The sequence below is a fragment of the Taurulus bubalis genome (assembly GCF_910589615.1).
Source record: "Taurulus bubalis genome assembly, chromosome: 20".
Classification (NCBI taxonomy): domain Eukaryota; kingdom Metazoa; phylum Chordata; class Actinopteri; order Perciformes; family Cottidae; genus Taurulus; species Taurulus bubalis.
In genome coordinates, this window is record NC_136608.1 from 18,672,365 (window position 1) to 18,686,584 (window position 14,220).

Below are 14,220 nucleotides of genomic sequence, written 5' to 3' on the forward strand. Positions count from 1 at the left end.
AGATTATAGTACCATATTACCCCACTAGAGAGTTTATAGTACCATATTACCCCACTAGAGACCTCATAGTAAAAGTAACCAAAAAGCCACGAGGGAAATTGCTGGCACGGCGCCCCTGGTACTCTAAGTGAGCACCAGAGCTCCAGAGGCCGACCTCAGCGACTCTACGACGGATCACCTCCGTCCCCACGCACCTCTCCTGCTGGATGATGGTGGAGGGTTTTTCTCACGCCCCTGGTACTCAAAGTATAAGTACATATTTAGAGTATATTTTAATTTATTTTCCTAAGTTGATCTTTTTCTCAAGTTTTTCTCTACTTTTATTTTATAAGTGTTTTCTAGCGCCCATGGGGAGGCAAGGCCCCATCGCCCCCGTCGAAGGAGGGATGGCAACGACGCTCGCCTCAGCCTTCAATCCGTGTTGTGCGGAGAACACGCGGGCTCGCTGCTGTCGGTAATGATCCTACCGCAGGTTCACCTGCAGAAACGTTGTTACGACTTTAACTTCAGACTTCCTTGGATGTGGTAGCCATTCTCAGCCCGCTCCATGAACAAAACAGTGCGTTTTTAGGCCCAAAAAGCCACTTTTATAGCCTTGGAGGCATCTTAACTCTGGTTCACAGCCTGCTCCAGGCCTGCTGTAGTGCATTCAAACCGGATTACAAAAGAGGTCTGGCTGACTGCAGAAATACTCCGGTTGTACTAACCGGGTTTGGTCAGTAGATGGAGCAAGTTCCATCAAGTACCATCTAGTTCCATCAAGTACCATCAAGTACCATCTAGTACCATCAAGTATCATCTAGTTCCATCAAGTATCATCTAGTTCCATCAAGTACCATCTAGTTCCATCAAGTACCATCAAGTACCATCTAGTTCCATCAAGTATAATCTAGTTCCATCAAGTATCATCTAGTTCCAACAAGTACCATCTAGTTCCATCAAATATCATCTAGTTCCATCAAGTACCATCTAGTTCCATCAAGTACCATCTAGTTCCAACAAGTACCATCTAGTTCCATCAAGTATAATCTAGTTCCATCAAGTATCATCTAGTTCCAACAAGTACCATCTAGTTCCATCAAATATCATCTAGTTCCATCAAGTACCATCTAGTTCCATCAAGTACCATCTAGTTCCAACAAGTACCATCTAGTTCCATCAAGTATCATCTAGTTCCATCAAGTACCATCTAGTTCCAACAAGTACCATCAAGTACCATCTAGTACCATCAAGTACCATCTAGTACCAACAAGTACCATCAAGTACCATCAAGTACCATCTAGTACCCACAAGTACCATCAAGTACCATATAGTTCCATCAAGTACCAACAAGTACCAACAAGTACCATATAGTTACATCAAGTACCATCTAGTTCCATCAAGTACCATCTAGTTCCATCAAGTATCATCTAGTTGATCAAGTACCATCAAGTACCATCTAGTTCCATCAAATATCATCTAGTTCCATCAAATATCATCTAGTTCCATCAAGTACCATCTAGTTCCATCAAGTATCATACAGTTCCATCAAGTATCATCTAGTTCCATCAAGTACCATCAAGTACCATCTAGTTCCATCTAGTTCCATCAAGTATCATCTAGTTCCATCAAGTACCATCTAGTTCCATCAAGTACCATCTAGTTCCATCAAGTATCATACAGTTCCATCAAGTATCATCTAGTTCCATCAAGTACCATCAAGTACCATCTAGTTCCATCTAGTTCCATCAAGTATCATCTAGTTCCATCAAGTACCATCTAGTTCCATCAAGTACCATCTAGTTCCATCTAGTTCCATCAAGTATCATCTAGTTCCATCAAGTATCATCTAGTTCCATCAAATATCATCTAGTTCCATCAAGTACCATCTAGTACCATCAAGTACCATCTAGTTCCATCAAGTATAATCTAGTTCCATCAAGTATCATCTAGTTCCAACAAGTACCATCTAGTTCCATCAAATATCATCTAGTTCCATCAAGTACCATCTAGTTCCAACAAGTACCATCTAGTTCCATCAAGTATCATCTAGTTCCATCAAGTACCATCTAGTTCCAACAAGTACCATCAAGTACCATCTAGTACCATCAAGTACCATCTAGTACCAACAAGTACCATCAAGTACCATCAAGTACCCACAAGTACCATCAAGTACCATATAGTTCCATCAAGTACCAACAAGTACCAACAAGTACCATATAGTTACATCAAGTACCAACAAGTTCCATCAAGTATCATCTAGTACCATCAAGTACCAACAAGTACCATCAAGTACCAACAAGTACCATATAGTTCCATCAAGTCCCACTTTTATTTGATCATACATACATGTTTTAAAGTACTGTTATCTGGTTGTTGTTTACCATACTTGTTTATTGTTGTTTGTTATGCTGTCTATTGTTATGCAGCCTTCAGAGGACATCTCTTGTGCAACGTACTCATAAACTTTCTGATTCTGTCTTTAAGTAAATAACTGTGACACTGGAAAGGCGGCGGGGCCAATGAAGAGGGCGGGGCTTCCCTGGTAATCCTCACACAGGGATTATCCCCCTAGAGACAAGTTCCATCAAGTACCATCTAGTTCCATCAAGTACCATCTAGTTCCATTAAGTATCATACAGTTCCATCAAGTATCATCTAGTTCCATCAAGTACCATCAAGTACCATCTAGTTCCATCTAGTTCCATCAAGTATCATCTAGTTCCATCAAGTACCATCTAGTTCCATCAAGTACCATCTAGTTCCATCTAGTTCCATCAAGTATCATCTAGTTCCATCAAGTACCATCTAGTTCCATCAAGTACCATCTAGTTCCATCTAGTTCCATCAAGTATCATCTAGTTCCATCAAGTATCATCTAGTTCCATCAAGTATCATCTAGTTGATCAAGTACCATCAAGTACCATCTAGTTCCATCAAATATCATCTAGTTCCATCAAATATCATCTAGTTCCATCAAGTACCATCTAGTTCCATCAAGTATCATACAGTTCCATCAAGTATCATCTAGTTCCATCAAGTACCATCAAGTACCATCTAGTTCCATCTAGTTCCATCAAGTATCATCTAGTTCCATCAAGTACCATCTAGTTCCATCAAGTACCATCTAGTTCCATCAAGTATCATACAGTTCCATCAAGTATCATCTAGTTCCATCAAGTACCATCAAGTACCATCTAGTTCCATCTAGTTCCATCAAGTATCATCTAGTTCCATCAAGTACCATCTAGTTCCATCAAGTACCATCTAGTTCCATCTAGTTCCATCAAGTATCATCTAGTTCCATCAAGTATCATCTAGTTCCATCAAGTATCATCTAGTTCATCAAGTACCATCAAGTACCATCTAGTTCCATCAAATATTATCTAGTTCCATCAAATATCATCTAGTTCCATCAAGTACCATCTAGTTCCATCAAGTACCATCTAGTTCCATCAAATATTATCTAGTTCCATCAAATATCATCTAGTTCCATCAAGTACCATCTAGTTCCATCAAATATCATCTAGTTCCATCAAGTACCATCTAGTTCCATCAAGTATCATACAGTTCCATCAAGTATCATCTAGTTCCATCAAGTACCATCAAGTACCATCTAGTTCCATCTAGTTCCATCAAGTATCATCTAGTTCCATCAAGTACCATCTAGTTCCATCAAGTACCATCTAGTTCCATCAAGTATCATACAGTTCCATCAAGTATCATCTAGTTCCATCAAGTACCATCAAGTACCATCTAGTTCCATCTAGTTCCATCAAGTATCATCTAGTTCCATCAAGTACCATCTAGTTCCATCAAGTACCATCTAGTTCCATCTAGTTCCATCAAGTACCATCTAGTTCCATCAAGTATCATACAGTTCCATCAAGTATCATCTAGTTCCATCAAGTACCATCAAGTACCATCTAGTTCCATCTAGTTCCATCAAGTATCATCTAGTTCCATCAAGTACCATCTAGTTCCATCAAGTACCATCTAGTTCCATCAAGTATCATACAGTTCCATCAAGTATCATCTAGTTCCATCAAGTACCATCAAGTACCATCTAGTTCCATCTAGTTCCATCAAGTATCATCTAGTTCCATCAAGTACCATCTAGTTCCATCAAGTACCATCTAGTTCCATCTAGTTCCATCAAGTATCATCTAGTTCCATCAAGTATCATCTAGTTCCATCAAGTATCATCTAGTTCATCAAGTACCATCAAGTACCATCTAGTTCCATCAAATATTATCTAGTTCCATCAAATATCATCTAGTTCCATCAAGTACCATCTAGTTCCATCAAGTACCATCTAGTTCCAACAAGTACCATCTAGTTCCATCAAGTACCATCTAGTTCCATCAAGTACCATCTAGTTCCATCAAGTACCATCTAGTTCCAACAAGTACCATCTAGTTCCAACAAGTACCATCTAGTTCCATCAAGTACCATCTAGTTCCATCAAGTACCATCTAGTTCCAACAAGTACAATCTAGTTCCATCAAGTACCATCTAGTTCCATCAAGTACCATCTAGTTCCATCAAGTACCATCTAGTTCCAACAAGTACAATCTAGTTCCATCAAGTACCATCTAGTTCCATCAAGTACCATCTAGTTCCAACAAGTACCATCAAGTACCATCAAGTACCAACAAGTACCATATAGTTACATTCTTCAGAATTTGTACACCCATCCGACTTGGCGAAAATTTTAATATAATTTGGGTGTCGACCAAAAGTCTGAGAAAATGTCTCTATAGCGCCCCCTTTAGGCTGAAAGGCTACGCTTTTTGCCAACTATGGCCGATTGACTTGAAATTTTGCACACATGTCCGGGTGGTACTGCTCTACAAAAAACTCATCCGTGAAATTAAAATGCGCCTAACTTAACAATAACTCTCTTGGGACCATGCTCTAAACCGTACAGGAAGTCGGACAATTTCATTTTCGTCCTTCATTTCCAGTTCAAATTGCCATAGTTTCCCAGTAGGTGGCGCTCTGACTATGAGTTCATATTGGCATGCAGAAGTCTTCCAGCCATGCCTCTCATAAAGCTTGTTTACTTTGGAACAGTTTTGACAAAGTACAGTGGAGTTACAACAGCTTGCTGCATGATCACGAACCATATGCAATAGTCGTCACACCACTTCCACGCCGTTCCATGAAACCTCAAGCTTTTGATCACTTTTAATACATATTTTTATCTTTTATATATATATTTACATGTACAAAATATATATACATATATTCCATTTTCCAGAGGTCAACCTTTCTGCGAAAAAGAGGAGATATGTGTCTGTCATCACATCAAATGACAGAACTCAGTCTGCGCTTCCCAGATCTTTCTGCCATTGAGAACGAATTCAAGCTGTTCTCGCCTCCCTTCTTGATGCAGAAGAAGTGAAGAGAGTCTGAACTAGAACTGATGGAGATGCAGTGATGAATCTCTGAAGAACCAGCTTCACTTTCTCTCCCTACCGACTTCTACTGGAGCTTGGAAAAGGCCAAATTTCCTCTGATGTGATTCTTTTTTCAATTCAATTCAATTCAGTTTATTTTATATAGCCCAACATCACAAATACAAGTTTGCCTCGGAGGGCTTTACAATCTGTACACATGACATCGGGGTAAGCCGAAGGGTCGCCGGCTCGTCCATCCGAGAACCTTCGCTTGCCAGGCGGATGTTCGAGGCCGGGAGAGCCGGCGACCCGCCGACGTCCCCGACGTGCTTGAAGCGAGGGCCCAGTCACAGCTGCGAGCAGCTTTAATTTATTGTTGTTTTTTATGCTGTCTATTGTTATGCAGCCTTCAGAGGACATCTCTTGTGCAACGTACTCATAAACTTTCTGATTCTGTCTTTAAGTAAATAACTGTGACACTGGAAAGGGGGCGGGGCCAATGAAGAGGGCGGGGCTTCCCTGGTAATCCTCACACAGGGATCATCCCCCTAGAGACGGGGGCAGGCTGCCTGCTAGTCTCTGCAGAGGAATATCGCCCTCACTGCCTGCTAGTCCTCGCACAGGGAATACTCGCCCGCTGCTCGCAGTCAGGTTGCTTTTAAAGTGTAGTTTCACCGAGACGCGTCTCCTCTCGCCCCGAACAACAGGCTCCGTTAGTCGGACATAGAGCGTCCAGAGGAGCCTTCCCGGTTCTCTGAGCCATGTTGTTCTAACGGATTACCGGATGAACCCGCAGGTGAGCTCGTGTTATTCACCTTCCTCCGTCAGTTCGTTCATAATTAAGGGTGCTTATAATAAATACAAAAATCACGATGACGTCATCAGCTCGCTTGCTGTTGGACTTTTTTTAAACAGAAGGTGTGAATTCAGAGCGGAGCTTCCTGACCTCCTGCAGGAGCTGCCTGGTGATATTTACCTGTCCAGGTGCTCCTGCACCAGGGTGCCTGACAGCCGAGAGGAGATGTGAAGGTTCACAGGGACATTTATTGAAGAATAATTCCAGGATAGTTGAAGGCGTTATGCCGACATCCCCAGCAGGTCTCAGAGCAGCTCGTATCCACCACACTGCGCTGGGAGTCAACACTCCGGCTGCATACTGGAGTTTGGCAGAATGAGCTGAAGTGACCCGCAGTGAAACCCGAAACAGCCGAAGGGTCTGTGTGTGCGGGCTGACTGGAGCCGTCACCGGGGTCACCGGGTGGTTCCAGCCGGGTCACCGGAGGCTCTTCGCGGCCTTTCATCTGCGCTGGTCCCCTTAAAACACCCGGTCCCTGTGATCTTTGATTTTTCATTTTAATCATAATATTTAATTTAATCTGACACATTTTAATGAATATTTAGTGTGAGATTAAAGAGGAATGTGTTTTATATTTGTTTCTATTTGTTTCATCTTTTACATTATTGGATGTTTAAACCGTTTTAAAACCCTTTGTGATGATATTTAATTATATTTCCTGCGTTTAGTCAGGTGGACAGTAAAGGAGATTTTACAAGTGTGTCTGTTGACCCAAACAAAGATGGCGACCGGAAGTGGTCAGTTGTTTGTCACCACAGCTGAAGCTTTACTTTGAGGAGTTTACCTTCAGTCCTCAACACTCAAATAACAGTCATATCCATTATTTATTCATCTTATTATTATTTCTAGATTAATAAATCAATAGTTTTGTCTATTAAGTGTCAGAAAATAAAGAAAAATGTCCCTTCCACTTTTAAGTGTGAACAGTTTTTTTAGTTCATGTTTTATTCAAACATCTGAACCATTAAAGAGCTGCAACGTTTAAACGTTCAGTCGACAGAAAGGTAATCAATAATCTTGTTATTCTTCAGATATAAAATAATATTTTTGGAGGTTCCAGCATCTCAAATGTGAGAATTTCCTGTTTTTCCTCAACTTATATCTCATTAAATTAAATTCCTCTGTGTTTTATGTTGTGGTGCGGAACAAGTAATCAATTTAAACTAACCAGAATTTTGTATTTTTTTTCTAACCTTTATAGATCTGACCATTGTTTGATAAATTAATCGTCAGATTAATTTATAATAATTAGTTGCAGCTTTTTTAAAAGTTTTAAACAATCTGGAATAACCTCTTTTGACTTTTTAGACATTTTAAGATTTTTTTCCCCCCCCCTCTTGTGTTTTTAGCAGGTTGTTGGCTTGTTGTTAGCTATTTGTTATTTCAATTTATTTTGTATAGACCAAAATCACAAATTTCAAATTTGCATCGGAGAGCTTTGTTAGCTTGTTTGTCAGCTCATTGTTGGCTCTCTGTTAGCTTGTTTGTTAGCTTGTTGGCTAGCTCATTGTTGGCTCTCTGTTGGCTCGTTGTTAGCTCATTATTAGCTCATTGTCGGCTCTCTGTTAGCTTGTTTGTTAGCTTGTTTGTTAGCTTGTTTGTTAGCTTGTTTGTTAGCTCATTGTTGGCCCTCTGCTAGCTCATAGTTAGCTCATTGTCAGCTCGTTGTTGGCTCTCTGTTAGCTCATTGTTAGCTCTGTTAGCTCGTTGGTGTGCCGCTGCTTGCTCTGTGAGCGGTTTCCCGTGGAGGTCAAAGGTCACGGGCTCTTTGAGACGCTGAACACTTGACGGACCTTTTGAGCTCCGCGTTGTGTAATCTGAGCCGTTTTCTGCTGCTTTGTCCCAGTTTAAGTTGAAGGATTAAAGTCCACAGCTGGTCCCGGATCAGGTCTCTGTGGGCCGTCTTCATGGGAAACGTCCTCCAGCTGCTCTCAGACTATTCCTGGATGTTTCTGTCCCTGAAGGTTCAGTCTCATAACAAGCAGAGAGGGAGGACCGCGTCAAAAACATTATTATTGTTATCATCATTATTATTGTTATTGTTGTCACCATCGTCCACATCATTATTACCATTATTATTACACATTTTGTGATTTCAACCATATCACCTTTAACTTTAACAGTATTTAGGCTATATGATATACATATATATGTATATCATATAGCCTAACATATATTCAAAGAGTGTGTGTATATATATATATATATATATATATATATATATATATATATATATATAATATACTCTTTGAAACGTGTGAGGAGATAAAAGCCAGAACAAGTCGTTTCCTAAAGCTTCAGCAGGTAAACATTAAAAAGGTAATTTCCTCCTGCGTTGATAAATATTGATTATGACTCGTTGTGTTTATGAGCGATGGAACAAAAATGATTCATCTTTTCACAGCGGATCAATAAAGTTGATCATGTTTCATAAGGACTTTATGGGCATTCAAATCTCAAACTACATCTACATTTTTCAGAATAAATTAGCATTTTGAGCTGTGAATTCACAAATAAATATGAAGGCTGGTTCATGTTTTCAGATGGTCTGAAGATATGATGATGTAAATGTTTATCGGAGAGGAAATAATCTGGAGCTTTAAGGCCTCCAAGCCCCGCCCCCGGCCCCGCCCCCACCTGTCTGTCACGAGTCATTAATTAGAGGCTTAAGCTGCTGCAGCAAATCCAGATCCTGCAGAGACCTGGATCCTGTAATCCTCCCCACGCCAAGCACAGAGACCTCATCCTGCAGTCAGCCTGGACCTATAGAGCCCACCTGGACCGACAGGTGAGGGGGTGAGGGGGTGTGTGTGTGTTTTTTTGTGTGTGTGGGTGTGGGTGTGTGTGTGTCAATCTAATATGAATAAGTCATGGATTTAGTTATTTAAAAGAGACGTTTTAGAAAATATAAGTAAATAGGACCTAAAGAGATCTTCAGGTCTCTTCAGGTCTCTTCAGGTCTCTTTAGGACTCTTCAGGTCTCAGGTCTTTTCAGGTCTCTTCAGGACTCTTTAGGACTCTTCAGGTCTCAGGTCTCTTCAGGTCTCTTCAGGACTCTTCAGGACTCTTCAGGACTCTTTAGGACTCTTTAGGACTCTTCAGGTCTCAGGTCTTTTCAGGTCTCAGGTCTCTTCAGGACTCTTTAGGACTCTTCAGGTCTCAGGTCTCAGGTCTCTTCAGGTCTCTTCAGGACTCTTCAGGACTCTTTAGGACTCTTCAGGACTCTTTAGGACTCTTCAGGTCTCAGGTCTTTTCAGGTCTCAGGTCTCTTCAGGACTCTTTAGGACTCTTTAGGACTCTTTAGGACTCTTCAGGTCTCTTTAGGTCTCTTCAGGTCTCTTCAGGACTTTTCAGGTCTCTTCAGGTCTCTTCAGGTCTCTTCAGGTCTCAGGTCTTTTCAGGTTTTAGGTCTCTTCAGGACTCTTCAGGTCTCTTCAGGACTCTTCAGGTCTCTTCAGGACTCTTCAGGTCTCTTCAGGTCTCTTTAGGACTCTTCAGGTCTCTTTAGGACTCTTCAGGTCTCTTTAGGTCTCTTTAGGTCCCAGGTCTCTTTAGGACTCTTTAGGACTCTTTAGGACTCTTCAGGTCTCTTCAGGTCTCTTTAGGACTCTTCAGGTCTCTTTAGGACTCTTCAGGTCTCTTTAGGTCTCTTTAGGTCCCAGGTCTCTTTAGGACTCTTTAGGACTCTTTAGGACTCTTCAGGTCTCTTCAGGTCTCAGGTATCTTTAGGTATCTTTAGGTCTCTTCAGGTCTCTTCAGGTCTCAGGTATCTTTAGGTATCTTTAGGACTCTTCAGGTCTCTTTAGGACTCTTCAGGTCTCTTTAGGACTCTTCAGGTCTCTTCAGGTCTCAGGTATCTTTAGGTATCTTTAGGTCTCTTTAGGACTCTTTAGGACTCTTCAGGTCTCTTCAGGTCTCTTCAGGTCTCAGGTATCTTTAGGTATCTTTAGGTCTCTTCAGGTCTCTTCAGGTCTCAGGTATCTTTAGGTATCTTTAGGTCTCTTCAGGTCTCTGGTATCTTTAGGTCTCAACAAGTCTCTTCAGATCTCGGCTTTGAGAAAGTGGGTCAGGATGTTTCCAGCAGATCCTGAACGAGTGAGTCAGGACCCCCCAGGGGGAGGTGGTCCAGTTATAGAGCCTCTAATCAGGGTCAGTGCAGCCCGAATTATCCTGCTGCTTCACAGGAGAGGCTTTTATTGTGAAAGAGAAACAAGCTTGTCTTTTGCTCCCCATTAGAGGCTTTTATTGTGAAAGAGACAAGCTCATCTTTTGCTCCCCATTAGAGGCTTTTATTGTGAAAGAGACAAGCTCGTCTTTTGCTCCCAATTAGAGACTTTTATTGTGAAAGAGAAACAAGCTTGTCTTTTGCTCTCTATTACAGGCTTTTATTGTGAAAGAGACAAGCTCGTATTTTGCTCCCCATTAGAGGCTTTTATTGTGAAAGAGACAAGCTCGTCTTTTGCTCCCCATTAGAGGCTTTTATTGTGAAAGAGACAAGCTCGTCTTTTGCTCCCCATTAGAGGCTTTTATTGTGAAAGAGACAAGCTCGTCTTTTGCTCCCAATTAGAGGCTTTTATTGTGAAAGAGAAACAAGCTTGTCTTTTGCTCCCCATTACAGGCTTTTATTGTGAAAGAGACAAGCTCGTCTTTTGCTCCCCATTAGAGGCTTTTATTGTGAAAGATACAAGCTTGTCTTTTGCGCCCCATTAGAGGCTTTTATTGTGAAACGGAGACGAGGAATACAAGTGGAGTCTGTAACTTTACGTCTGTTGTAGAAACCTGATGCTCCAGAAATAAATAAATAATAATCCAACATGTGATCTCTGAGGTTTAACTCGTTAACTGTTAATGTTCATAGAATACTAGCAGCGTTCTAGAGTTTGGGTTTTCCAGCTGGAAGTACCAAGAGTTTCATTTATTTATTTTATTCAGTTTTATTTTATTCAGAAATATTTCTGAACGTATTAATAAAAAATAAGTTTCTACTTTGAAACATGTGAAACTAGTTGAGCACAAAAGAAGGTGTGAATATACATCTGTTTATTTTTTTATGAACATTACCAGAAGAAACATTTGTCTTTTATCAGGAACAACATAAACTCATAAAGTCTGTTCAGTAGTAAGGATCCCTGTGAGGGACAAGCCACTCCTTCTTTTGTCATGTTCAGTAGTAAGGGTCCCTGTGAGGGACAAGCCCCTCCTTCTTTTGTCATGTTCAGTAGTAAGGGTCCCTGTGAGGGACAAGCCCCTCCTTCTTTTGTCATGTTCAGTAGTAAGGGTCCCTGTGAGGGACAAGCCCCTCCTTCTTTTGTCATGTTCAGTAGTAAAGGTCCCTGTGAGGGACAAGCCACTCCTTCTTTTGTCATGTTCAGTAGTAAGGGTCCCTGTGAGGGACAAGCCCCTCCTTCTTTTGTCATGTTCAGTAGTAAGGGTCCCTGTGAGGGACAAGCCACTCCTTCTTTTGTCATGTTCAGTAGTAAGGGTCCCTGTGAGGGACAAGCCACTCCTTCTTTTGTCATGTTCAGTAGTAAGGGTCCCTGTGAGGGACAAGCCCCTCCTTCTTTTGTCATGTTCAGTAGTAAGGGTCCCTGTGAGGGACAAGCCCCTCCTTCTTTTGTCATGTTCAGTAGTAAGGGTCCCTGTGAGGGACAAGCCCCTCCTTCTTTTGTCATGTTCAGTAGTAAGGGTCCCTGTGAGGGACAAGCCACTCCTTCTTTTGTCATATTCAGTAGTAAGGGTCCCTGTGAGGGACAAGCCACTCCTTCTTCTGTCATGTTCAGTAGTAAGGGTCCCTGTAGTGACAAGCCCCTCCTTCTTTTGTTATGTTCAGTAGTAAGGGTCCCTGTGAGGGACAAGCCCCTCCTTCTTCTGTCATGTTCAGTAGTAAGGGTCCCTGTGAGGGACAAGCCACTCCTTCTGTCATGTTCAGTAGTAAGGGTCCCTGTGAGGGACATTGTTAACGCTGTTCTGCAGACAGAGCGCTCTCAGGAGACGTGTTCCAACAGCAGAAGTCTCTCAGCAGCTTCGTATCTCTTCACTATCTGTGCTTAGTGTTCTGACTTTATTGGAAACGTTCCACTGCTGCAACATGAATAAAATGTTTCGTGCACGTTTCTGTAAAATGTCTATCTTCTGTTTTCATGGCAGTCAGCGCGTGTGAAGCAGCACCAGTTCATCAATATAATGAACTGTGAGTAACTCAATGTGTTCTAAAGTTAGAAACGGGTTGTCAATCCATTTGGTTGCTTTTATTGCATGTATCTGGTATCCTGTTTTGTGATGAGGTGCTTTTATTTTGAAGGTGATAAACAGACGGAAGTAGCATGGTGCGCTATTTAACGGTCAGTAGATAACTGTTACAGGATGTCAGTAGATAACTGTGTTACAGGATGTCAGTAGTCTCAGTAGATAACTGTGTTACAGGATGTCAGTAGATAACTGTGTTACAGGATGTCAGTAGATAACTGTGTTACAGGATGTCAGTAGATAACTGTGTTACAGGATGTCAGTAGATAACTGTGTTACAGGATGTCAGTAGATAACTGTTACAGGATGTCAGTAGATAACTGTGTTACAGGATGTCAGTAGTCTCAGTAGATAACTGTGTTACAGGATGTCAGTAGTCTCAGTAGATAACTGTTACAGGATGTCAGTAGATAACTGTGTTACAGGATGTCAGTAGATAACTGTTACAGGATGTCAGTAGTCTCAGTAGATAACTGTGTTACAGGATGTCAGTAGATAACTGTTACAGGATGTCAGTAGATAACTGTGTTACAGGATGTCAGTAGTCTCAGTAGATAACTGTGTTACAGGATGTCGGTAGATAACTGTGTTACAGGATGTCAGTAGATAACTGTGTTACAGGATGTCAGTAGATAACTGTGTTACAGGATGTCAGTAGATAACTGTGTTACAGGATGTCAGTAGTCTCAGTAGATAACTGTTACAGGATGTCAGTAGATAACTGTTACAGGATGTCAGTAGATAACTGTGTTACAGGATGTCAGTAGTCTCAGTAGATAACTGTGTTACAGGATGTCAGTAGATAACTGTGTTACAGGATGTCAGTAGTCTCAGTAGATAACTGTGTTACAGGATGTCGGTAGATAACTGTGTTACAGGATGTCAGTAGATAACTGTGTTACAGGATGTCAGTAGTCTCAGTAGATAACTGTTACAGGATGTCAGTAGATAACTGTTACAGGATGTCAGTAGATAACTGTGTTACAGGATGTCAGTAGTCTCAGTAGATAGCTGTGTTACAGGATGTCAGTAGATAACTGTTACAGGATGTCAGTAGATAATTGTGTTACAGGATGTCAGTAGTCTCAGTAGATAACTGTGTTACAGGATGTCGGTAGATAACTGTGTTACAGGATGTCAGTAGATAACTGTGTTACAGGATGTCAGTAGTCTCAGTAGATAACTGTTACAGGATGTCAGTAGATAACTGTTACAGGATGTCAGTAGATAACTGTGTTACAGGATGTCAGTAGATAACTGTGTTACAGGATGTCAGTAGTCTCAGTAGATAACTGTTACAGGATGTCAGTAGATAACTGTTACAGGATGTCAGTAGATAACTGTGTTACAGGATGTCAGTAGTCTCAGTAGATAACTGTTACAGGATGTCAGTAGATAACTGTTACAGGATGTCAGTAGATAACTGTGTTACAGGATGTCAGTAGTCTCAGTAGATAACTGTTACAGGATGTCAGTAGTCTCAGTAGATAACTGTTACAGGATGTCAGTAGATAACTGTTACAGGATGTCAGTAGTCTCAGTAGATAACTGTTACAGGATGTCAGTAGATAACTGTTACAGGATGTCAGTAGATAGCTGTGTTACAGGATGTCAGTAGTCTCAGTAGATAACTGTTACAGGATGTCAGTAGTCTCAGTAGATAACTGTGTTACAGGATGTCAGTAGTCTCAGTAGATAACTGTTACAGGATGTCAGTAGATAACTGTTACAGGATGT

General features: G+C 41.2%; 1 protein-coding gene across 1 annotated transcript in view; it reads left to right on the plus strand.

Annotated features, from left to right (window-relative positions):
- Window positions 1-347: 347 nt before the first annotated feature.
- The window catches only part of eps8a (EGFR pathway substrate 8a, signaling adaptor), a gene marked incomplete at both ends in the record, with an annotated part of 40,368 nt that continues 26,495 nt past the window's right edge, over window positions 348-14,220 (plus strand). Inside the window, one exon of the mRNA XM_079236392.1 lies at window positions 348-454. Within this exon, the coding sequence (XP_079092518.1) occupies window positions 348-454 (107 nt within the window). The remainder of the gene's footprint in view (window positions 455-14,220) is intronic.